This window comes from Mustela erminea, chromosome 5, assembly GCF_009829155.1.
Source record: "Mustela erminea isolate mMusErm1 chromosome 5, mMusErm1.Pri, whole genome shotgun sequence".
Classification (NCBI taxonomy): Eukaryota; Metazoa; Chordata; class Mammalia; order Carnivora; family Mustelidae; genus Mustela; species Mustela erminea.
The window spans coordinates 40,784,069-40,808,927 of NC_045618.1; the positions used below are offsets into that span (position 1 = coordinate 40,784,069).

Consider the following 24,859-nt stretch of genomic DNA (forward strand, 5'->3'; position numbering starts at 1 on the left):
CAGTGCTGCTACCTTCTTAGCCTCAAAGGAGAAAGTGAGGGACACGTTTCAGAAAAGCAGAAGGCAAATTAAGCACCTCCAGGGGAATGACCAAGAAGGGGGGTGGTCGGATTCCACCTTCCTTCAGAGCAACTGCCGTGGGAGAGAAGACTGCTGGGAAACGGGACAGCTGCTGGGAAGGAGCGCAAGCGCTGTCACATGGAAAAGTCAGGAGAATAATTCTTAGGGCAGATTAGATGCTGGATTAGGGTCACCTTGATGTAGAGGAAGACTGCAGAGTCTGCTAATAATGCAAGAGTCCCTGCAAGCCGGACTGATGGGCTGGCAGAGCGGGTCCCTCCTCTGAGGCTCCATGTCATTACCCAATAACGTTCGAGAAGAATCGCGGTCAGCCCCTAGGTAGAAACGACGCTTGAGGAGCATGCACCTACAGACGAGATCCCTCAGAATACCGCAGACAGAGGAAATGGAAGGCTGCTATATTCCGCAGCATCGTGAGGTGAGGAAACAGATTCAGGTTGCAGAGGACGTGAGAAAACACCAATAGGAATGGCGGATATTGAACGCTGGGGCCTGGGCACTTTCCTCCCCACTCGTCTTTTCCTTCTCGTAACGGCCTGCCATGCCTAGAAAGGATCTTGCCGGCAGGATGGGAACGGACCTACACACGTCTTGTCTTGCCGTTGTGGAGCTGAACCTTGGTACGTCGCTAGATACCTAACTCTGCCTACTTTTCTCCAAGAGAGAAAACAAAAAAGACCGTAATTCTGCATGCCCCTGTCTGGGGACCTGACTGCCTGGTGACAAAGGCGGGCTCCTCCCTCCTGTCCCATATCCGTAAAGCCTTGCCTCAGTCCTGCTTCCCCTGTGCTCATGGACGCTGGTGTCAGTCTTAGGCGTGTGTGTCTGGATCTGCCTGTTGGATAAAACTGTACTCGCCAGTCATCCTTAACATTTTCCCACTCAAACCCCCATTCCAGCCTGCAGAACCCACATCCCTAATGGCAGTTGTAGGAGGAATGGTGGCCCAGAATTCCTCAGGGGTCCGAGGGGAGAGGGCTCGCTGCACGCCCTATGTCACACGTCTCCCGGGGCTTGATCCCTCCTGGAGGGAGTCATCACTCTGCTCAGGAACACAGTGAGTCCTCAGGGGCTGGAACCAGACCTAGCACATGCCCCCAGGACCCCCAAGAGCAACAGTAAATGACAGATAGTTTTGCAACCAGCCCTTCAGACCTTTGCTCTGAACCCCGAGCTGAGCACGTGAGGCCCCCTCCTGTGGCTACCAGTGAGAAGCTAAGTGGACTAAGAACATCTACACAGGGCCTCCAACTAAGTTTACAACCCGCCCGACTCTGCAGCATGAAGGCTCCCCCCCGCTTCCCGTCTGTCCCCAGACTAGCCAAGATCAACATTATAAATTTCTAATTCTGAGCTGAATGGCACTGCTAAAATATGAGGAAAAGACAAGGAAGGAAAAAGTTAATTCGTCATGAAAAAGTTAAGACACAGGACATGAAACACATCTGAAAACAATTTAAACTGCTTCTGCCCTTGGGATCGGTGGCCCATCTTGAGCAGAGGGAACACAGGCCAGGCCCACCTCAGCTGGCTTCCACCCCACAGTCTGCCGTCTTAGCCGTACCTGCTTTCCTCCCAGTCTCTGGGCTTCTTGGTTTCGTTCGGTTTTATGCAGCGGATGTAGTGAGGAGTACATTTCATCAGGGTGCTCACAAGGTCGTTGGCTTGTTTCTAGAAGGGGAAGAGTAACATCAGACGGAAACACGGCACTTTCTCTCAAGCAGACCAACTGTCAAAGGGGAGCTATGAAACTCTACCGTGGAAATAGCTAGAAGTTAATCTTCGTAACAACCTGTTCATCAAGCTTCCTTCTGGCCAACTTCCTTTCTCAAGGCTCTACCGACTTTTATGATGATTTTAACACTTACACATGGGTTTGAAACTGTATTTTTGAAAACAACCACGTCTTTTTAGTCTAGTTAATAAAATAAAGCAAAACAACAAAGCCAGTAAATCTTCACAAACAGGTCTTTTTGTGAGAAACAAGGAAGCAGGCCAGTTATTAACAAATTAAGTTTATGTTGATTGTGGGCCTTTGCAACACATTGTTCTCATGAACTTTTTTTCTTTTGGTGCGAGGGTAGGGTGGGAAGGAGAGATTATTTGCAAGGATAAAGCGTCAAAGCCCCCGTACTCTCTTGCTGGGCAACCCAACCAATGAAGAATCCCCTTATTAAAATAATGGAAACATAGGGGAGCCTGGGTGGCTCAGTAGGTTAAAGCCTCTGCCTTAGGCTCAGGTCATGATCCCAGAGTCCTGGGATCAAGCCCCGAATTGGGCTCTCTGCTCAGCAGGGAGCCTGCTTCCTCCTCTCTCTGCCTGCCTCTCTGCCTACTTGTGATCTCTGTCTGTCAAATAAATAAAATCTTTAAAAAAAAAAATGATGGAAACATAAAGGGTGGGAGATACAACAAAAATCTCACTTCATACACCTTCCTCAGCATGTCCTTTTACAAACCCGCTCCTCTGCCAAATACTCAATCTGAAATCATCTCTCACCACCTGCACACGGGGTATCCAAAAGGAAACCAGGCTCAAGCACAGAGAGCCACATAAATAAAGCTGGAATCGCTCATGTTGCATTTCAAATCAGGAGCATCTCCAGCTTGGAAGAAACAGGAGCAGGGCCCACATCTGCATTCCCGCCACCACACGGCTAAGCCCTTGTGGGGCCGAGGAGGCGGCCCAGGCAAACTCTCCTCCCAAGCAAATCAGTGTGAAGAGAGAAAACCTCTCAAAGACAACAGAGAGGAGGGATCTCGAAAGCCAGAAAACCATGACCAAGTCAGCAGAAGGGATCTGCCTACAGCAGACAGCCCTCTCGCAATTAGGGCTTTGCTGCTATCATGGGTTTGGGAAATCTGAAACCCTTGAGAAAAACTCTTGGGTATATTCAAAGCAAGAGATTCACTGGTGAATTATGTTCTCTGTTTAGATGTGCAGAATACAGCACGTTCTGCAATGCTTAGAAAGACGAAGCTGCAGATGCTGTAAAGCCCAAGCAGAGCCCTACAGTGAAAAAGTGAAGGGACTGCCATCGCCTCTTGTCGATGTCCACCGTGTTCGAGAGCAACTCTGATGATCTTCGCAACACAGGAGGTGACAGGGCCTGCTCATAACACAGGTTCTTTTCAAGTCCCCCCAATTTTTTTTAATATTTTAATTTTATCAAGCCTTTTTAATTCCCAAGAATCACTTGGCAGACTCTTCAGTCCTAAGTTTTTAACAGCACACCTTCTTTTCACCTTAGTCTGAGTGCAGAGAAGGGGAAACGTGACCCGAGGGACCAGCCACCTGACATGGGTCGCTCCAGCTCCCAAGTAATAATGGGATGATATTTACTGAACGTGCCCCAAGGGGCGAAACACACGGGCCTTCTCATCTCTACTTCACGACTCTAAGTGCTAGCTACTAGTATTATCATTATTCCAATTTTTTAAGACGTGGAAACAGTGCCATAAAGAAAGGTTTGCTCAAGGTGGCGCCCTCAGTGACTGGCGCTGAGGCTTAAACTCAAGTGTGCAGCCTAACAGGTCTGTTCCCTAACCACAAAGCTATCCTGCCTTTGTAAGGAAGATAGGAGATGGTTTTTGGTGTGATATAAGAGGAATTAACATCGTGAGTGAGGAGTAGATAAAGCCTTGAGGTTGTGGGAAAATTCATTTCGGCAAATAGGACTACACCTGAATTCAGCTGTGAGTCAACCTTAGAGGTCTCCTGAGGCGGCTGGGAAGCAGCAACTGGATTTACCCGGAACAGCCAGAACAGCCCAGCAGTGAGGACAGAAGGCTACCAGAGGGACTTGTCCAACAGAAGCACAAGGCAAAACATGCAGACAGGACAGCGAGAAAAGGCTTAGGGTCAAAATGCCTTGTTCTACCATCAACCCGAGCTGGGGTTCTGCCTCTACAGTTGGCAAGCTACATGACAAACCACTAAATTTCTCTGGGCCTCAGTTTCCCCATCTGTAAACTAAGTGGATGGAACTAGAAGACTGCTATTATCTTAATCTAAAGGTTGGAAAAGACGTTAAAAATCACTAAGTCCCGTCCCCACATGATGCTTTCGCCTCGTGAGGCATCCACCCCACCAGAGTCTGCTCTCACTCAGACGAAGCCACTGGCCTGGGCACTTGGCCAGTGCTGAGCTCTGTGCAATTTCCCACAGCATCCACCTTTGACTCTCACTGCAAAACTGGTCCCTTGGAGCCATGACAATGTAGAATTTAGTGAAGCCTCAACATCAGAAATTGCTATTAAATGGAGCATACTATGATTTGCAGATAAGAAAACAGGAGTTCTCACCAAATGAATATTCATTAATTAGATCCTACAGATCAGTTTGCAATTTTAAAGAGTTGGAATACAATAGAATACCCAACACTAAAACCACCTTAAACATAAATTTAATTCCTCTTCCAAGGAATCCATAACCCTTTAAATGTGTGCCTTCACGGACATCATTTGATATCTGCAAAGTATTGTGGATGGAAGGGCTCTAAGAGATTCGCCATGGCTATCCGTCTCTAACACATGTTTTAGAGGGGATTGTAAAACAGGGAGACTTTTATCCCTACATGGAAGTAAACCATCGAATGGACACGGGTCACACAGTCCACGAAGGAGGGTACCCCAGAAGTGAGAATATGGGCAGCATTAAAATCCTACTTAAGCTGGCTGACTTGAGGTTGACCTCCCCAAACAATAGTCATCGTTGCAGCCCTTGCAGTGCTGAATATTTTGAGCACACCCAGAAGGTGGCAATTTTGAGCACTGAACCAGACAAAAATAGGAAAGAAAGAAAGAGGTCACATCTTCCAACGAGGAGAAAAACGCCTCTACCTCCACCCTCTGTTTTATAGGGAATAAACTCCACGGAGAATCCAGACCACTTGAAAGTGAGTCATTGTGACCTTGATGATCTGGGCCCCTTGGATCTGAATGTGACTGTCTTGTGACTAGATTTTCCAGCCCAGAGCTAATCCTTATCCAGGACCTTGAAGTAAAGGCATGAGTCAGAAGCCTCGCACAGACGTTACTATCTGGGGCCTCATGAGAATGGCATCTGCTCTCTGCTCTGGACTCTCGCTCCAGTGAACCCAATCCAGAGATCATCCCGGGGCTACCACACGTCTCTGGTACTCTGAACGTGACTGTTCCTAGTCCCAGAGGACTCTACAATCTAGTTCAGAACGGAGCTTGCATCGGACTTCCTCCTCCACACCTGAAGGCTGCTCTCGCCTGGGATCTTCCCATTGCTGTGAGGTTTTGATGATCATTTCCTTTATTCCAGCCTGTGTTCTTGCCCTCAGGGGCTGGGGAGGCAGGCTTCCATACAGGAGACAGAGAAGAGAGCTGGCAACAAGAACGGACAACAACTATGGAGTCCAATGGCAGGGGCTGTCGAGGGGAGGGAGAGGAAGGGAGAAGAATCTGGAGGCACAGAGCCAGGGAGGGGCCACGGACATGTGCAGACAAGAGTCCACTAAGAAGGAGGCAAGTAAGCACGGCGCACGTGGGGGGTGGGGCCGCTGATGGAGCGGAGTGTCATCAGTGACCAGGTACATTCTGTGTGTCTGATGTCTCGGGCAGTGCGCTCCGTGTCTTAGATGGATTGCTGAATTCCAGATCCCAGTCCCCCCTTGAGATAGGTACAGAGATCTCCGCCTTACAGATAAAGCAAAAAGAGGCACGGAGAGTTTAGGCAACTTGCTGGCAATCACAAGCTAATAAAAGCCAGAGCTGGGATTTCAACACACGCGAGGGACACCCGTGTCCCCAGAGCCCTACTGTTAATCATTTGATAATCCCACAGAGTATCAAACTGAGGTCGTATTTAACTGGTATGATGGTTTAAAAATAGTTTAGTGACTTTCTCACAGAATTACATGATTAAGTGTGCCTGACACAAGCTCTAAATTCAGAGTGTACTTAGGGACCATGAACTTCATCACACAGTGGCTCAGATAACACAGGGCACTCTCTACAGGGGCTCCCAAAAGCTGGAAGAACTCCTTCTAGATGTTAAGACACGAGGGGGCCAGGTGTGCCCATAATCTGCAGAAAGGAGGGGCTTACAACACCCAGTGGGGAGGGTGGATGTACTGTCCCCGTGAGACCCCGGAGGATTCCAGGTATGTGAAAGTTCCATAACTAGAAAGTGTCAGGGTCCGGTCTGGAAAAAGGTCATTGGAATCCAAACTGTGGCTCTCAATCCTAAAATTTTCTCCTATCATTTAATGTGAATTCTTCCAAATTCTGACTAAAGCCATTTCCTCTCAGAAAGCAGCTGACTGTCATCTGCTAACTGTGAAGCTTAGGAGGTATCTGATATCCATTTGGGGTTTCAGAACAGCCAAGTCAAATTCGGTGTGCATCCTGTCCCTTTTTTCAAGCATTGCTTCTGGGCAACTTCTGTAACCAGGCTGTTACATCTCACTGACTTCATCCTGGACCAAGGCTGCAGGTCCCAACTCCTAGAAAACCCTGCCTTGTACAGGAATCTCTAACCCTCCCCAAACAGAACCAACCTTTATTTTGCTTCCAGCAGTAGTTGGGCGCCCTTTCTTGTCAGCTTGCAGATTTTCCGGAAATAAAGACTTTATAAAAGGTCTGGAAAGGGAGAAAGAGAAAGGATTAGCCATCAGTGGGTACCTTGGGGGATGAAAGCCTGCTTCCACGGAGAATGGAAAGGAAGGCCATCCAGAAGCACATAACCTTGGCTCCAGAAAGGCCACCTGACTCAAAACACGAGTTACCAAGTCAAACCAAGGTGTGACTCGGGGAAATCAGCGGTGGACAAGAGAAACAGAGGAAGAACTCTAAGGTCTGAACATCTTAGCATCTAAGCCTGGAAAATGCACTTTACAAACTCTGCCTTTTGAATTTGCCTACTCACTGGAATCGAGGTACACCTTGAAGAGAAGACACACAGAGGGGGTCAGTACGGGTTCACTGAGTTAAGATTAGCAGGACACACAGGAGCTCGGGTGTGTGTATGGACTGGAAAGATCCAGTGCAGATCCTGATTTGATCTAAGGCAGGGTTTCTCCATCCTGGCGCTATAGGTATTGGGATCTGGGGCTGGAGAATTCTTTGTTGGGGTGGGGAGGGCTAGGCTGCCCTACGCATTGTAGGATATTTAGCAGCAATGGTGACCTTTGCCCACTCAATGCCAGCAGTCCACTGTGCCTCCAGCCCCTACAAAAAACCTTGACAGACGGTGCTTTTGAGTACAAGCCATTTTAAGTCGAACAGTAGTAATTCACCAGTCCTTTGCCTATTGGATAGATTTTCGTTAGTCGCTCCAATATAGCTGTGTTCGTTCACATGCACCAAGACATGGGACAGAGACAATGTCCTAGTAACCTCAGTGCCCCTAATGTCTGGCATGCAGTGGGTGCTTGATAACTATGTGCTGAGTGACAGAATAAAGTCATCCATGTAAACCGCCAATCTGACCCTCAAATTCAATTCCTCCCCAGTGGCTTTGGGGCCATCTTGAATTTTCTAGGAACTCTCCCCACAATCTATTTTGAACTTAACTAGACGCGATTACAGATTTTTTGCTGTAAACGTGTTTAATGAACAACAGACTGTGTCTATAGGATAGGAGTTTACGTGGGTGTATCCACAGCTCTCAAACACAGCAGGAATTTTAATGATTAAAAAAAAATCTGAAAGCAGGTCATAAAAACCCACAAGGCAGGACCTGTGGGCTGACCTGACTTTTTCAGAGAACAGCAAATCGATTCTGTGTGTTTTCAAACGAAAACAAATTCGGGATCTCCAAAGCTGGGGGCGTGAGCACAGGGGAGGTACAGCACGGGATGAGGGCCGGGGAGGTGGGGGGAGGGGAGGGGAGATGAAGGGTAGAGAATGAAGCGGAGCAGGACAACTTATGCCCAAAGCCTGAAACGCACACTTGGTTTTCTTAGAAAATGGTCAGACTCAGAGCTGATGACTAAGGAAGTTCACCTTAATCTTACCACAGCTTGAGTAACAGGGACTCCCAGGGCAGCTCCTCCTTGGAGATAGCTCTAAAAACTATAAAATCCGGAAGACTGTACAATATTGTATTTGCCTGGCATACCCAGGCCTGACCATGTAAATTATACTTTATATCCATTACCTGAGATCTTGGGAACCTTTGCAGGGAAGAAGGGAAGAGAGGGCAGAGCAGGGCTGGTCCTGGGAGCTCCTGCAGTTTGCAAGACAGACGGACACCCCTCCAGCTCCTGCCGTTAGAGCTTAGACAGGGTCTTAAGAGTTAACAGAAACCTCTAAGGAAATCCCTTTTAAGTTGCCCTTCCCAAACCTCTCGAGCTATTTCCAAGTGCTTTGGGGACACGTCATCTCACATCCTGCAAAGCCATTAGCCATTCAAAAAATTAAGAGACCACGCAAAATTCTTGGGATGATAGTCTAAGGGCAAAGTATCTGAGAATCAGAACATTCCACTCTTAGATAGTCAGAACTGGCCATCCTAACCCAACTCCTGGATAGTCGTCTCTCCCTGATATCACTGCTGAAAACTATGAAGCTGGGGGCCCGGAAGGGCATGCACGGGGCATGTAGAATCTGGAGGCAGAAGATGTGGGGGGTACATGGGATTGGAAAAGAAAAATTATTTTGAAAAACCAAATTGCTCAGTGACAATCCAGACCCGAGAGCTCAAAGGAACTAACTACTGACTATTCAAATGCCACAAGTTGGTTTTTTTTTTTTTTTTTAATACTAAAAATTTCAGCAAACCTATATCCCCTGTCAGATAAGGCAAACACACTTACAGCTCACTGCTCTGCATAAGTTCGATCAGATCCATAAAAAGCACATCACGGTTCCTTTCACAAAAGCCATCCATGTCATAGGATACCTGGCCAAGAATGGAAAGAAATCTAATTTTATCCTGTAACTATTTCATTGAAGAAGAAGAAGAAAAAAAAAAAAATCCAAGTTGGCATGGCTATTCTTACCGGAATGTGAATATTTCCAGATGTACAACTGGGATTTCATCGTGAACGGTCACATTAAGGCTGTGCATGTTTTATTTAACTTGCTAGCAGACTTAGGTGGTGATGGTGTGTGGATGTTGATAAGTGGTTATCTGGCTGCCTACATGGCCCAGATGACCTAGAATTAGGACCTCAGCTACCATGATCACCCACCCCTTCTCCAGTGAATCCATAGGGGTGTTTAGTGGGACATCTAATTCTTTCCCTAAATTTTCACTACAACAGAATGAAAGAAAACTCCTGCTCATTAATCCATTCCAACGGGGCATGTCATCTGAGGTTCTGGAATTTTTTTTCACAAATGGCATCATAATTGGATCAAGTCAGTCCAAAACTCATGGTTAGGGACCCTGGTTAACAAGAGATTCAAGGGGATGAAAGGTGAGACCAGTACATTTCCAGAGGATTAGAAGACTGTAAATATCATGACCTCAACTTACTTATCTTTGTATCACCGGTACAAAGACTGGTACCTGGGAGGCAGCCAAAATCATGCATCTTATGAGGACTAACATCAAAAGCAAGCCTTATTTTTATTTTTATTTATTTTAAATAGGTTCTGTGCCCAACATGGGGCTTGAACACACGATCCTCAGTTCAAGAGTCAGATGCTCTACCGACTGAGCCAGCCGGGGATCCCAAAAGCAAGCCTTATGTACACTCCCAGCAGGCACAGAAGAGGGGGATACAGGCTTGTGACTGGAGCAAGAGGCAAGACAAAAACCCATTCCTTCAGCAGTTAATATACATGCCAGGGTGGTTCATGATTTAAAATATGCGATAGCGGGGCGCCTGGGTGGCTCAGTGGCTTAAGGCCTCTGCCTTCGGTTCAGGTCGTGATCCCAGGGTCCTGGGATTGAGCCCCACGTCGGGCTCTCTGCTCAGCGGGGAGCCTGCTTCCCCCTCTCTCTCTGCCTGCCTCTCTGCCTACGTGTAATCTTTGTCAAATAAATAATTAAAATCTTAAAAAAAAATATATGCGATAGTATCTACTGCCCTTCCCAGGCCCATGCTGTTGAATGGATGAATGCTGAATGAATACAATACAACGAGGCAGATGAAGCTGTGTGGGTACCGTTACTCAGTTGCCTCATGAGAAAACAGATCACAGACCCAAAGGCTTAAAACATGAAGACAGACACTGGGAAGGGTAACTTCTCCTTTCAAACGGGACCGCCCTGCTCCCCGGACATACCTTTCCAGCATAATGGTGAATAATGAAGCCTTGATTCCAGCTGTTGAAGTGCTCGTGACTCCCAATCTGCATCTGCAGTTTCTGCAGCAATGTCTGATCTGCCCCCTCCCCCACGGCATGCATCGTGGCACATACGTCGTCCAGGATGCTCATGATCCCAGGAGGGTTCTGAGGGGACCGAGAGAGCAAAGCCCCAGGTCAGCGGCTGTTTAAAGCCCCAGGTCAGCGGCTTATCGCGTCTTTTCTCAAGCAAGGAAATAGCTCCCCAGATTCAAGATACCATCTTGAAAGTCAGTCTTTCCCTCTGCGCAAGAATGCCATTAATAACCCCAAAAGGGAGTTACCACTTAGACACTTAGATCTCATGATGGAGGAAAGTCCATTTCCAAAAAAAAAAAAAAAAAAGGTTTCACTCCCTGAAGTTCTATTCAAACTCATATACAGATCACTATCTGCTAACTCCCATTTGTACTAAGTTGCTTTTAAAAACCCAAAAGAAAAAGGAAAACATTTTCCTCTGACCCTAATCATTTCTTAATGTTCGCTTTTAGCCTGCTACCCACAGAGGCATAGTTTACACGGTTACAAGGCAGACACATTCTCTCATGCGTTACTTTTTTTGCATAGCACTATTTTACGAACAATCTTCATGCTTTACATAGTCTTCATACTTACTATTTTAATGCCTATGTTTTCCTGCTCTGATATGCTAGTTTATTTAATGACCGGATTGTCCTTGGATGTTTTCGCAGTTTCCAGTTTTGGACTTTTATAAAAAACCAAATCAAACAAACAGTACTGTGGCCATCTCTGCCTACAAGCTTCTTGTTGGTTAAATTTTAGGGCTATAGTCCTACGAGCTGCAGAGATGGTCCAGAAGGTAGGGCCAATGCTATGCCTCTTCAGTTGCTCTGCCACCCATTTAAGTCACAGGCGTCTGCTCTCAGAATTCAGTAACAACTTCCATTTGTAAATTGGGATTTTATCCATATACAGATGATCATATTACTATACGGACATCCAAACACACAACTGGTGTAATTGCTGAAATTCTGTGCAAATCAGACTTGTCCCTTCGCTTACTCTAGAACAAGGACACGAGAGACAAAAACCCACTTGACATAAACCCGTGTGCAGCCAAGAGACACACCAGACCAATACTTACAACTTTGTTCTCTATGAGGTCACACACGATTTTGTTATTGAAGTACTCAATGGGTGTCCATCTAATGCCTTCTTGAACATACTCTTCCTGAGGGACAGAAAGCGGGAATTCACATTATGACCCAGTGAAGACGAGCTAGGGCGCCACACAGATGACGAGCAAGGGTACAGGGCTCACCATGAAAGAAAAATCTGAATGCTCTTTGACATAAAATGGGAAATTTTTTTTCCCCCTAAGAGGGATAGAAAAGGAATATCTCATTGCTTAGTAATCTTCTTTCTTTCCTTTTTCTTTTTAAATAAACTCTGTCCAATGTGTGGCTCACACACACAGCCCTGAGATGAAAAGTCAAATGCTCTCCCAGCTGAGCCAGCCAGATGCCTCATGCTTGGTAGTTTTTTAGTTTGAGCCCTGTGAAATTTGTTAGCACACAATCATTTCTGATCTACTAATGATGGCAATTTAATATGGCTTAACCTATAGGTCCAGGTACAAAATCATCTCTTTGAATTTAATATAAGAAGAGTAGTGTGGATTAGCCTCGAGGCACCCAAGGGGAAGGCCCCTCCCTCAGGCCAGTTGCTCATTTCCCATGAGGAACACCACCACGTTCTAGTCTCCCTTCTTCCTCACCTGTCTTGCTTTGTTAGCTTCTTTCCAGACCTTCACCTGACGGAGTCTCTGGACTCGATCTTCTAGCCTTTCTGTATTCTCAACCCTGATTCTCTAGGGGACTGCACTCAATCCCTTGGTTTTAGATAGAACCTGCAGGCTAATGACACCCAAATTCATTTCTCTAATCTAGACCTCCCCACTGAGTTCCAGGGTCATGCACATTTCATACATTAGAGAGACTCTGTCCCGAAGTGTCAGAGGTATTAGGAGTGTGACTTGTTCAGTGGAGATCTGATTGTGCATTTCCCCCATCATCTCCAATCAACTCTCCTAATCGCACTCTTCTGTAAATTGCTTCACCGTTGGCCCTGTGATTCAAGCTACAAAGGGAGCAATCATCTTTAATTCCTCTTTCCTTCTTGGTTCCTTGCTAACTATTTTGAGCAAGTCATGTTGACTCACTTTCCAAAACACATGCAGAATCTGACCGCCTCTCACGGTGTAACCACCTCTAATGCTACCATCATTGTCTATACCCCCGCCATTTCTGGCCCAGTCTCCTAACTGGTTTTTAAACTTCCACTCCTGTCTGTCTTCCCCTCAGCCCACTCCGTAAGTCTATAGAACCTGAAGAGTCTTTTCAAAAATATAAATCACAAAAACACAAATCTGCTCAAAATTCCCCCAGGGTTTCCCATCATACTTCCTACAAAATCTGAAGCTTTTTCCCCCTGGACAACATTCCTCTAGGACCTAACCTTTGCCAACATCATCCAGTCTCAGTCCCTACCACCCTTTACCCTGGCTGTTCTGCTCTGGCGGCTCTGATGGGATGGAAAGCTAGAACACTAGGGCAGAAATTTATGTGGAAACCATTGCTCACTGGGATTTCCAAGCAGAGGCACGAACACTTCCATGACTTAATGTCCCCTAAATAGCCTTTCACATGTGTAGTGGGTTTGCATGTGTCCCCTGAGATTTCATGTCCACCTAGAACTTCAAAATGTGTGGTGTGGAAATAGGATCTTTGAGATATAGTTAAGCTAAAGATCTTATACATGAAATTATCCTGGATCGAGGGAGATCCCTTAATCTAATGACTGGTATCTTTCCAAGAGAAAGAAGAAGGGAACTTGGGCACAGAGAGACACAGTGAGGAAAAGCCACATGAAGGGAGAGGCAGAGCCTGGAGTTCCACTGACAGAGGACAAAGACCACCAGGACCCTCAGAAGCTGGAAGAGGCCACGAAGGTGTATGGCCCTAAAGGCACTTTGGTTTCAGACTCTGACCTCCTGAATGGTGAGAGAAGACGTTTCTGTTGTTTTAAGCCACTGAGTTGGTGGTACATTGAGCAGCAGCCCTCGGAATCCAAAACAACATGGAGCCCAGAATCAAAGGGAACCCGCCCTGAACTCTGAGGAGAAACTGTAACCAAAGCACGTTCCTTCAAGTCAGAATGAAAACTACGCGCTTTCTTGAAAACACATTGATTTTTTTTACAGAAGACTGGGAGTAGAGCAAATGTGAGAAAACCCAAGTTTTTCCTCTGGAACATGGTCCATGCCATTGACAGCTAGGGTTGGAACTGGGTTTCCATTTTCCACTGGGACAATGAGTCAGAGTAGTAAAAGCAGCCAGCAATAAGTCCAACTTCACAACATCATTTGCTTAAAGGAGAAAGAAACGGTAGCAGACGGTGTTTACATTTCATAGACCAAAATGTCACAACGGCATATGGTTCTTCTGCCTGACTTTATTAAGTACGTTTCCTAATACAAGACTAAAGCTTAAATCTAGTGCCCAAAGAGAGACTTTCATATCTTTTAAACAAAACACATTAGAAATAACACAGGAGGAAAGAAGAGGGGCTGCTTACCTGTTCTGCCTTTAACGTCAGTTCGATAAAAATCTGCTGTAATTTTTCATTGACAAAATTGATACAGAACTGTTCAAAGCCATTTTTCTGAAAGGAAAAAAAGTTGCTTGCATGTAATTGTTTCTGTGAAATCATTATGAAGTCGTTTCTTAAGTGGTTAAGTGAAATGTTTCAATGTGAGAAGCCTTAACAGAAATGCTGGAGGCATTAGGAGATAGCAACATAGTTTATATTTGGGAGAAACTATTTAGTAAAGGTACATGAACAACTTAACCGAAGCAAAAAGGAACTGGAGCGGGTTTTTTCCCCATGGCCTAGAATTCTTTCTTTCAAGCCAGATGTAAGGCATCCCCCTCCCACAGCCCCGGTTGTTCAAACTGGCCTTACCTGGAATATTTCAAAGCCATAGATGTCCAGAACGCCAATGTTGTATTCTTCATGGTCCTTCTCCATTGCTTTGTTGATGGACTAAGAGAAAGTAAGGAAGATGGCAATGAACTCCTTTTATTTCCTATCAGAAAAGGGCATGCGTGGGGGACAGGGAAGCAAGAAAGTACAAAGCAAAGGCAACTGCCTGCTGGAAACAGAGGATAACAGGAAGAGAGGTGACTTGCAGCTTCAAAAAAAAAGAAAAAAGCTTGCTGCAAGGTCAAGTACTCTGGGAAACCACCAGGATCTGAAAAAGCTACTATGGCTTCATGATGAAAGCCATGAACTTCCAGCAGTTAGTTTTTCCTCAGGAAGTCTGGAGAATTGGAAGTAAATGTCATCTTGCATGACTTGACATAAAACCTACTTCATATAAAGAACTGATAAGACAATATCCATAAATATTATTTCCACTGACCCCGTTCAGTAGCCATTTAATGGTCCCCTAACAGCTGGGAGGGATATCAATGTCTGGGGCCAGGAGCTTCGACAGAGGGTGGGGCGGGCTACGGATAGTGATACCAGTCATCATTATGAAAGCGAGGAGAATATAAGTAGGCTCCGTGTATCTACCGTTCACCTGTGCCAGGCTTTGCTTAGCACTTTCCACGTATTTCACTGAACCCTTGCTACAATTTTGCCAACGACAGTGACATTAGAATCCCCAAGGCTGCCCTGGGCCAGGGGCAGGGTCTGGGGTTCCATGGAATGGCACAATGTCTACTCCACCTGTGTTCTGGATCACCGTGAGAAGGGACATGCAAGTCAAGGGCTGGAATTAACAAGGGGGGGTGCAGTTTCCACCAGGGGGCTCGGGAGGGTAGCAGGGTAAGGAGGGACAGAAGAGAAAAGTTCCCAGAGGTGGTGAACACCTGGACGAATGTGGAAGCACCAGAGGTGTTTTCTGGGCCAAGAAAATGGCATGGCCTCTTCGGAGAGCTAATGCATCACGACCCACAGCCCTCAGCCCGGTGCCCGGCGCATGCTCAGGGCCCAGTAAATGTCAGCTCTAATTACACGGGGCGTTCATCCGCTTTCACCACACACAAAATAAAGGGCAGGCAAAAAGAAAGGAAGGTAGGAAGCCCAGCACTGGGAGGCACGAGAGACATGGGTTCTGCTGTCAACTCTGCATCACTCTCTTGCTGAAGGGCCTCAGGCAAATCCACCAATCCCTAGGCTTACGATTCCCCTGTCAGTAAAATGAGGCGTCTGGACAAGTTAAAAGGATGACTCATGTTTAGTATGACCCTGACCTTCCACAGAAAGTACACAAAATCATTACCCTATCCTGCCCTGCCCTACTCAATCCTAACCACACCTAACCACACTTAAAGCCTTACAGATGTTGTTGCCAAGTTCAAGGAGATTTTTTTAAAGAGAATGGCCATGCTGCTGGTCTTGCCTTAGGGTCCCCCCTATGGTTCTTTCTAGCTTGAATATATAAAAGACAGAGCAGTAGAAGGCCTAGAACATGGCCAAATTACCTGGGTGTAATTCTTAGATTTATTACTTAATTGTAGTGTTGCTTTGGCTAAGTTCCTTAGCCTCTCTGTGCCTAAGTTATCTATAAGACGAGCAGAATAATGCCTACATCGTGTGGTTGTGGGAAGAATCCTATAGCTTTTTTTTTCTTAAATACTTAGAATGGCATCTGGCACATAGTAAGGACGGTAGAAGTGTTTGCTATTTTCTTCTACCATTCAGAGGATATGATGATTAACACAGCCTATCACTGGCAGCTCCATATTGCTGAAAGACTAATTTTCAGAATCTATGTGGTACACATATATATACATATGTGTGTGTATGCATATATGCATATGTATATACAAGTATATAGGATTATGGAATTATAAAACACTCTATGGTAGTTTTAAAATATATCTAAAAAAAACCCCTTTGATACTCTCCCCTTCAAAAGGTAGAACTTAATTCTCCTCCCCTTAACTGTGGGCTGTACTGACTTGCATCTAATCAACAGAATATGGCAGAGAGTCAATATTGGGGTCGAAGCTTACAAATTAAAAGCTTTCTGGCTTCTGGGGTGCCTGGGTGGCTCAGTGGGTTAAACCTCTGCCTTCGGTTCAGGTCATGATCCCAGGGTCCTAGGATCGAGCTCCACATCAGGTTCTCTGCTCAGTGGGCAGCCTTCTTCCCTCTCTCTCTCTGCCTGCTTGTGATCTTTGTCAAATAAATAAATAAAATCTTAAGGGAAAAAAAAAAAAAGCTTTCTGGCTTCTTTCATGTTCTCTCTCTCAGATCACTCCCTCTGCGGGAAACCAATTGCCATGTTGTGAGGATATTCAAACAGCCCGAAAGAAGGCTCACGTGCCAGGGATCTGAGGCGTTCTGCTAACAGCCCTAGGAGTGCGCCATCTTAGGACAAGACCTTTCAAGCCTAGTCAAGCCTTGACATGGCTATAGCTCCAGTCAGCCTCTGGACTTCGGCCTCACCCTTAAGTTAGAATCATCAAGCTAAGTCACTTGTAGAAACTGTGACAGAATAAATGCTTATTGGTGAAGCCACTAAATTGGGGGTTAATCTGTAACATAGCAATACGTGATACAGTATTCTAAAGCTGAGGCTCAACAGTCAACCAAGTATCATGACCACAGGTCTCCCCTTTTTCTGTTCTGTCGTTCTGGCTTTATTAAATATTTTGTCAGAAGAAACTGTTACCATCTTAACATCTTGCTGGACAATTCTAGAAGCCAAGGTGGTATTCAGTGATTCCAGGGTGAATGGATAAAAAGTGGAGGAGTAAGCTAATGGTTTTAAGGAACAGACTAAAACATGAAAACAAAGCTCTTAGTAGTTTTAATCTTTAAGAGCGGAGATGTGAAATGCCACCAATGTCCACTTGTGTTTACTTACATCTACCAAGAAATCAAAGACCCGGGCATGCAGAGCCTTGGCGAGGGCATCTCTGGTGTAACATGCTTGCTCCACATTGAGGGTCACATGGATGGACTCCGACTTGCCTCCCCACTTGCTATCCATCTGCCGGCTTGTGAGCTTTTCTTTCAACCTGTCTTGGTTTATTCCCAGAAGATACGCAGGAAAAGCCAAAACTATAGACAACAAAACAAAACATGATGGTCTTTCAGAATTTTAACAATTCATTTCACAAACACGTGGAGGCATTTTTGCATGTGCGCATGTGCACCTACAAGACACCATCACTGGCCCCCTAAAAACTTTCACTCTACCGAAGACTGCTTATCAGCAGTCCCACACACACCCATCCACTTTGTTTTTCTCAATTGTTCTATTACATGAGTCAATTCCTCTGACAGCTGAGACTTCCAATAATACACATCAGTGATCCAAGAAGGATGGTGAACCAATCCCCCTGTGAGATCACAGCTACATGCCTAAAATGGACATCTTCCCAAGTTTGCAGGAGGGCAGCCCGGACGGAACTAGATCAGGAGACATTTCTTTGGCTCCCAAAATTGTTTTCTTCCTTTCTGGTATGGTGTTTTCACAGCATCATTCCCAAAGATGTTGAAGCACCTGGTATCATGGGAGTAATAATTCAATATCATAATAATTACCTATTTCTTGAGGGCTTACCACGCACAGAGTTACTGAAGAGGACAGAACACATAATGTTAAGAAACCCTGAAGACAGTTTAGATGAGGCATGGATAGTTTGCCAAATTAAGAAGCCTCCGAAGAGCTGAATATGTGATACAGAGGGATAATAAAGTCCTGGAGGCATTTAGAACAGGAAGCTATTATGACTTGCTGGGGTCATCGAGGAAGATATGGGATTCCAGTGGAGCCTGAAAGGGGACGAACAGGATTTGTACAGATGCAAAGGAAAAGAGGGGAGGGCAGTGGGATGGGCACGGGGGGGTGGGGGGGGAGGCAGCAGGGAAGGAGACACGGTCAAGGTGCAGCAAGTGCACCAGCATTGACCATTGCTGGAAAGGCAGGCGGTCACAAGGTTAGGGGGAACTCTGACAGCGGAGGTCCTTTGGGGCAGGAGGTGTAATTTACAAGATGTCTCTGGGAGAGGCAGACGGAGTGAAATGGAAGGCACTGGTGCAGCGCATGTCATAGCACACCCATCCCACCCTGAGGACACGTAGTAACACAGCCTTGGTCTTCGAAGAGAAGAGCTGAAAGATGGCTTAGTAACTTGTTGCAAGCCATGCGACTTGCCAAGAGGAGGGCCAGGGATTTAATGGGTTTTCTTAATTCCTGCTCGAAACACTCCAATGTGAATAAATGACACCATTCTGGATCATGAAAGAGTGCGCAGACTTTTTTTGTAGTATGAATGAAATCCCAACTCCAAACTTGGATAGGAGTCTTCTTTTTCCACATAAAACTGTATCAAAAGTTTCTGATAAAAGGATTTTGTTAAAGACTTTATGCTAATGCTCAAAAATCACAAGCCTCCCAATAAAGGATAATCTGAATTTCACAGATGGCGTTAGAACGAACGGGCTGACATTTCTCAGTAGATACCTTCCAATGAGATTAAGTCAGGAAAGGCATTCTGAAGATGTGTAATGCCAGAACAAGGTATTTATTATCTATGCTAGTGTTCTACAGAAATGCTCAGACTCGTAGAAGGGCTTCCTTTTACAAAGGGCACGGGAACAAAATCCAGGGTATTCATTTGCCAACAGCCAATTCCCTTGGTTTGTTTCATCTTAACACATAGGCTGAGGAATCTGAATGTGTCTTCTGCTAAACTGAAACTTAAGCTTTGCATAGGACAAGGACGTATGACGCCCATAAGCCAGACTAGACACATGTGTGTTTGTTGGGAAAATCAAGAGACATTTCCCAAAGTGTCTGACATATGAAAGCCTTTATGAAGGGGAAGCCACCACCATTAGGCAGTTAGTCAGATCCATTTCGCATTTGATACAGTGGATATTATTACCACTGGTTTATAGTAAATTCACTATTCACACACTGAATACTTTGATACAATGAATAATTAGCCTCCATTTGTCTGCTTTGTAAAATATGCACTTCTCCCAAGCCCCTGGTCACGCTAAAATAGGGACACGGTTAAAATATGGTAAAAATGTTTACACCATTGTCTTTATACCACAACTAAAGAAATGCCACATAAAGGCTAAGTCCTTGGGTCCTAATCTAAGACCAAAAAAACCCACTCTACCTTCCAAGTCCCCCATGGCTTCCGTAGAAGAAGGCAGGAGTGAAGGACCACAGGCACTTGAAATACAAGGCAAGGAATGTGGCCAAGAGTCAGAGCCACAGACTCAAGAAGACCCCTAAGAAGTTTAGAGAGGAAATCTGGTACTTGCTTGGCGGGGGGGGCTGTAGATCGATGCCATGTTTTTCAAGTCCAAGCTTTTATGGCCCTGTATTTTCTTCAGCGGCTGCCCTGGTGCTGAAATTACAGGGTTGCTCATACTGACTTCCTTCAGGCTGTGAATTTCCATGAGGGTGTGTGCAGGTGTGGCTGGAGAAGGACGTCAGTACAGAAGCTCAGAGGCTGCAGGGAGGCAGGAAGGGAGGGAGGCTGGGGCGGAGGAGGCATTAGTTTCAAAATGCTGCTGTAACTCTGATACTGTTAATCACAGTTACATAGAACATAAAGGAACCTGCTAGAAAGTTTCAACGCATTTTGAAAAGGAGAACAGATTTCTGTTACTGCACTGAAGTGTAAAGCAAAGCTGGATTAATTTTTCCATGTGCATCTGAAGTACAGAGGAGATAAACTAAAAAGACGTAGCAAAAAACAAAGTGCTATTGGACAAATGTAAAAGAAATGGCAAAGTAAATGTAGGCTGTCCTCGGTGTTGAAGTTCCGTACTCTCTAACCCACCGGCCACAAGACAAAAAAAGATGGGCATCGTCATTCATGTTTCCCATTACTATTTATGTATTTTTTTCCCCCCTTTAACAACAATGCCTTGGGAGCAAGACTTGATTCCAAGAGTATGTCATCTTACAGTAGGGGCTCGGGCAGAGACACATGTGCTGAAGCGAAGGTCTGTCTGACTGCTCAGCTGCATACAGGTCTGACTCAGGCAACCCTACAGCTCCACTAGTCTGGGGTTGGGTCAGTAACAAAATCTGTTGTTACTGAGGGCTGTTTTGCTTTACTAGGTCAGCTGTGACCGCAATCTTACCATCTTTTCTATGATAACTACAGAAAGTCTGCTTTCTTCTGTTATAAAAACATGGGTGAACACTTCCCTCTTACTCCACAGGAGGAGCCTGGGGGGCTCAGTGGGTTCAGTGTCTGCCTTTGGCTGAAGTCATGATCTCAGGGTTCTGGGATCGAGCCCCGCATCGGGCTCCCTGCTCCGTGGGAAGCCTGCTTCTCCCTCTGCCTGCCACTCTTCCTGCTTGTGCTCTGTCAGATAAGTCAATAAAATATTCAAAAAATAAAAAAATAAAAAAATATATATTCCACAGGATATACTCAAACATGAGAAAGAGGAAACAAACCAGGTTATTCATTTTAGTGCGTTCATTCAGTGTTGTAATCGCAGAGGTTCTGCCCGGATATCATCCCTCAGTAGATGACTGGTTCAGTACAAGTACCCAGAGCCAAGTAATGGCACACTGTAGCTAAAAAGAGACAATGCTCTTAATGACTACAATAACCTTCAAGATATAAGGTGAAGTGAAAAAGCAACTGTAGAACATGACGTGTTGTGCCCCATTAAGGCACAAAAGGGAGAAAAAAAAAATGGACGAACATTGTGGCTCGGGAAACACATATCCCCTGAAAGGAATACAGGAGCGTGGCAACTCTGGTGCCCTCTGGGGAAGGGAACAAGGTGATGGGTGAAGGGGTAGATGGGACACTCGGCTAAGGGAATGATTCACGGTAAGGTACGCCAAAGGAGCAGGAAAGAAGTTCTCAGAAGGAGGGCCCAGTTCTTTGCTACATCTCTTCGGTCTCGAGCACAGCCTCTCCTGATCTCCCCCACTCCAGCGCCTCTAATCCGGGCACTGCAAGGCAGTTGCCAATACTGGGCCTTAACCAGTTGGCTGAGGAGACTACTTCCTCCCGACATCAATGTGCAGTGAACCACTTCTTGGCTCAAGCATACGGGGGAAGGCTTGCTGTGTCAGGGTTGTTTTGTTCTCCTGCAAAAAGAGGCAATAAAAGACTGTACTATCCAAGAAGGCAAGAGAAATTCATTGTGCTTCTACAGCAACCACCAAGAAACCCACACGGTCAATGTTGAAAAAAGACAAGTGTTAATGACCCTCCTGGATATCTATATGCATTTGTTAAATGGGAAGGAAAATGTACGTTAAATCTAACAAAGTAGTGATTATTATTGGGTCCTGTTTCTAGACTTTATGCAGACCATGTGTATTTATTGCCCACCCCCCCTTCCCTAGTTAACATAATTCATCTTTATCAGAGACACATCAGAAGTTAGCAGAACTTCCCTTTTCTATCACAAAAGAAAACAAAAATATTTTAAAAAGAGCCATATTTGGAATAGTAATAGCCTCCCTGCATTGTCAGCAATGAGTAGGATACTATTTATTACTAAGCATCTAAATTTATCATTCTGGAAGAATGCTGAGAAAGGAAGAAACATCTTCCTGGGTGGTTAAAGGCTGTGTGGGTTGAGAGCAGCCTGGAAAGCCATCTGAGGCCTCAGAGGCTAAAGTCCCCGGCCACACTGGCCATGGCGGCTGGCAGCGGACACAACCAATCACGGGTCTGCAGGAAGGACCGATTTCTTCCCAAAGAGCAAACACCATCATCCAGTCTTCAGCCTCGGACTATAGCAGAGGGGACCATGAAAGGCGATCACTGGCAATGTCAACAGGATAGCCAGTGCCCATTTGTTTGTTTCCAGAATCCAGTCTAAACCAGCCCCCAGACAAGCTCCAACTGGGAGCTTCCCATCCTGACATAAACCCGACCAGCTGCTCTTCAGGACCTCGAGGTGGATGGAGCCCCCACAGGTCAGGTACAGAGATTTCTCTGAGGAGACAAATCTTAGCTATTCCTTTAGCTATTACTCTCTTTAGCCATTACTCTCATCTCATTAAGGCATCACTATTTTTAAACCAAGGTGTGAAATTGGGCCAGACTCCCCCAAGGCAGGCGGTAGGTTGAAACAAACATCTCATGAACGGCCTCCTGGTGTGGGATGTGGTGAGGAGGGCAGGTGCACAGGAGAGGCCAGACTCTCCGAAGGCCATCTGCTCTGCCCCGACAGGACACGAGACTTCCCCACATCCCCGGCTGAGACCCCAGCAAAGGACGTGGGCCGGTTACCTCGGCCGGAGCTACCCGGCCGTTCACCCGCTTGCACCCGCCGTGCGCCGCAGCCACTCACACTCCTCGCTCTCCACCGCCGCGTAATTGCCGACTTCCTTGAAGCTGATGTTCCCCAGGTGGAGGACGCCCGCCACGATCTGCAGCACCAGCGTCTGCTCCTCCGCGAAGATCCCGATCACGTTCATCGCGTGCTGGGAGAGGAGAGAGAAATCATGCAGGTGGGTAGGCCGCCAGCTTGCTAAGCACGGAATGAGGAAGCCGAAGCTTGGATGGACTAGTGCGGTCACATGGGGCTTAGCTGGCAGGGGCAGCCGGGAGGCCCCGTAGGACACGGTCGCTGCCCGGCGCACGCTCATCCCTTTTTTTCAAGTGTCAGAGGCACGCTGGGAAGGCAGTTCTGTCTTCGGATCCAGCCGGCGATCCCCCAGGAGATCCCCAGGAGCAAAGATATGCAGAGGGAGCAGAAGCTGCACCCACAGTCAGCACCCTGTCCTTGCGCCCCTCGTGTCCTCACTGCCACGCCCCTCCCGCCAAGAGCACGGATGCCCCCTTTCCAGTTACTCCAGGGAGACTCTGGAGATCTTCTGCCTCATCAGGAGGGTGGGGAATAGATTGTATTTGTGAAAGGAATTTGATCAAAAGTCTCCGGCAAATGAAATAAAGTGTAACAGAAAAGTCTTGTTTCTGAGGTCCCTTAACTTCAGTAAAAAACAGCTGAAATGCCGAGACTTATTTATCTGAATGCTCTAGAGCACCACAAGCTAGGACCAATGCAGGTCCCCCGTTTCCATTTCTTCTCCCCACTCCTTTGAGGCCATGTGGCCCCATGGTGGCCCCATTCCTGCACCCAGGATGCAGTCTGCCTGAGCAGCCTGCCCCCCTCCCACAAGCAGGAGGTCAGCTCCCCTCAAAACGCACCCCCATTGCCCTGTCAGGGTCCCTGCCTCATACATGGGCATGGGCTGAGGATGGGCCCAGCAGGAAGCTGACCCAAAAGGCAGAGGAAGTGTAGAGTTCTTTGAGGCTAAATGGGTGAACAGCCCAGCCCCAGAAATTTCAGACTGACTTACTGAATTGTTTCCCTGAAGATGTGACTCTTCAACCCTATGGTACCGGGGTTGACCCTTGGTACCGTAACATGCACACTGCCTGAAGGGCAGGGAGGCGAGGGCCGCCCTCTGCCCATTCAGTGTGGGGGTGAAGGGGGTGAAGGGAACTCCAGCACTTGGAGGTGCTGAAGACCAGGAGGGCGGTCTTCACTTCATCTTTCTGAGGCAACAGTTCAGCAACAGCCTAAGCTCTAGGTAAACCAGGATGATAAATATATTAACCTACAACAGTGTTCACCTGGTAACCAGAGTGCTGGGGGATGGGGGTGGGAGGGATGAGGAATTCACTCCTTTACCCATTTCAGCTCATTCGGTGGTGCTCGGGCAGCTGGGCGTGTGGCTGTTGAAGGGCGCTCACCCACGGGTTTAAGGAAACGAGGTGCTTGCAGCAGAATGAGGGGGAAATGTCCCACTGCTCTTTGCTCTTAACTCTCCTGGTCCCTTCTACCGCAGGCGACAGGCAGAGCCCCTCCTGCCTGGCCCGGAGCCCGCACTTACCAGCGTTTCCTGAAATTCCCGCCTGTCGTCAATGTCGTCCACCTTGTAGGACCCAGAGAGGCTCAGGTAGTGGTAATAGTCCATGCTGGTGATGCCCAGGCTGTGCTTCTGCTCTGCAGAGGCGCCCTCGATGAGCTGGACGAAAGGGAGCAGAGTGTGTGTGGTGTGCCCGCCAAGCCCAGACCCCACTCCCGGGCCCAGGTGATGAGCACGTTCTGACCCTGCCTTCTGCAGTGATGGGTGGTCCTGATCTCCAAACTATGGGCTTCAGGATAGCTGCTTGGCCTGGGGGAGCCACGGATCATCTCTGCAAATTCGAGTTCTGAGCTCTGGTAAGACCTACAGGAGCTGAGAATTTGCCCCTCGTCCAGTGAGGAGGACTTGCAGGGCTATATGGGTAAGAGCCCTCAGAAGAGTGGAAAACAAGCCAGATCATAACCACTTCGTTCCTGCTCAACTTGCTGATGGCTTTTATGAAGTGCAGCTGCCCCTCGAGCTTCTCTCCACAGATGCCTGGGAACTGCAGCCCCAGGTCCCGCTCTCTGGCATTCTGAAACCTCCCGCCCGATGGACCATCCCGTGGCTTTCTGTTTCCGCTCTGATGTTGCCTTCGGTCTG

At 46.8% G+C, this 24,859-nt stretch overlaps 1 protein-coding gene across 1 annotated transcript in view; it reads right to left on the reverse strand.

Moving 5' to 3' along the window:
* Positions 1-24,859, reverse strand: part of MYO1E (myosin IE) — a 195,758-nt gene that overhangs the window by 43,645 nt on the left and 127,254 nt on the right. Inside the window, exons 9-18 of the mRNA XM_032342703.1 lie at positions 24,242-24,376; positions 22,693-22,825; positions 17,255-17,451; positions 14,335-14,415; positions 13,948-14,034; positions 11,456-11,542; positions 10,291-10,458; positions 8,871-8,956; positions 6,612-6,693; positions 1,646-1,752 (exon numbers count right to left, since the gene is read on the reverse strand). Of these exons, the coding sequence (XP_032198594.1) occupies positions 1,646-1,752; positions 6,612-6,693; positions 8,871-8,956; positions 10,291-10,458; positions 11,456-11,542; positions 13,948-14,034; positions 14,335-14,415; positions 17,255-17,451; positions 22,693-22,825; positions 24,242-24,376 (1,163 nt within the window). The remainder of the gene's footprint in view (positions 1-1,645; positions 1,753-6,611; positions 6,694-8,870; positions 8,957-10,290; positions 10,459-11,455; positions 11,543-13,947; positions 14,035-14,334; positions 14,416-17,254; positions 17,452-22,692; positions 22,826-24,241; positions 24,377-24,859) is intronic.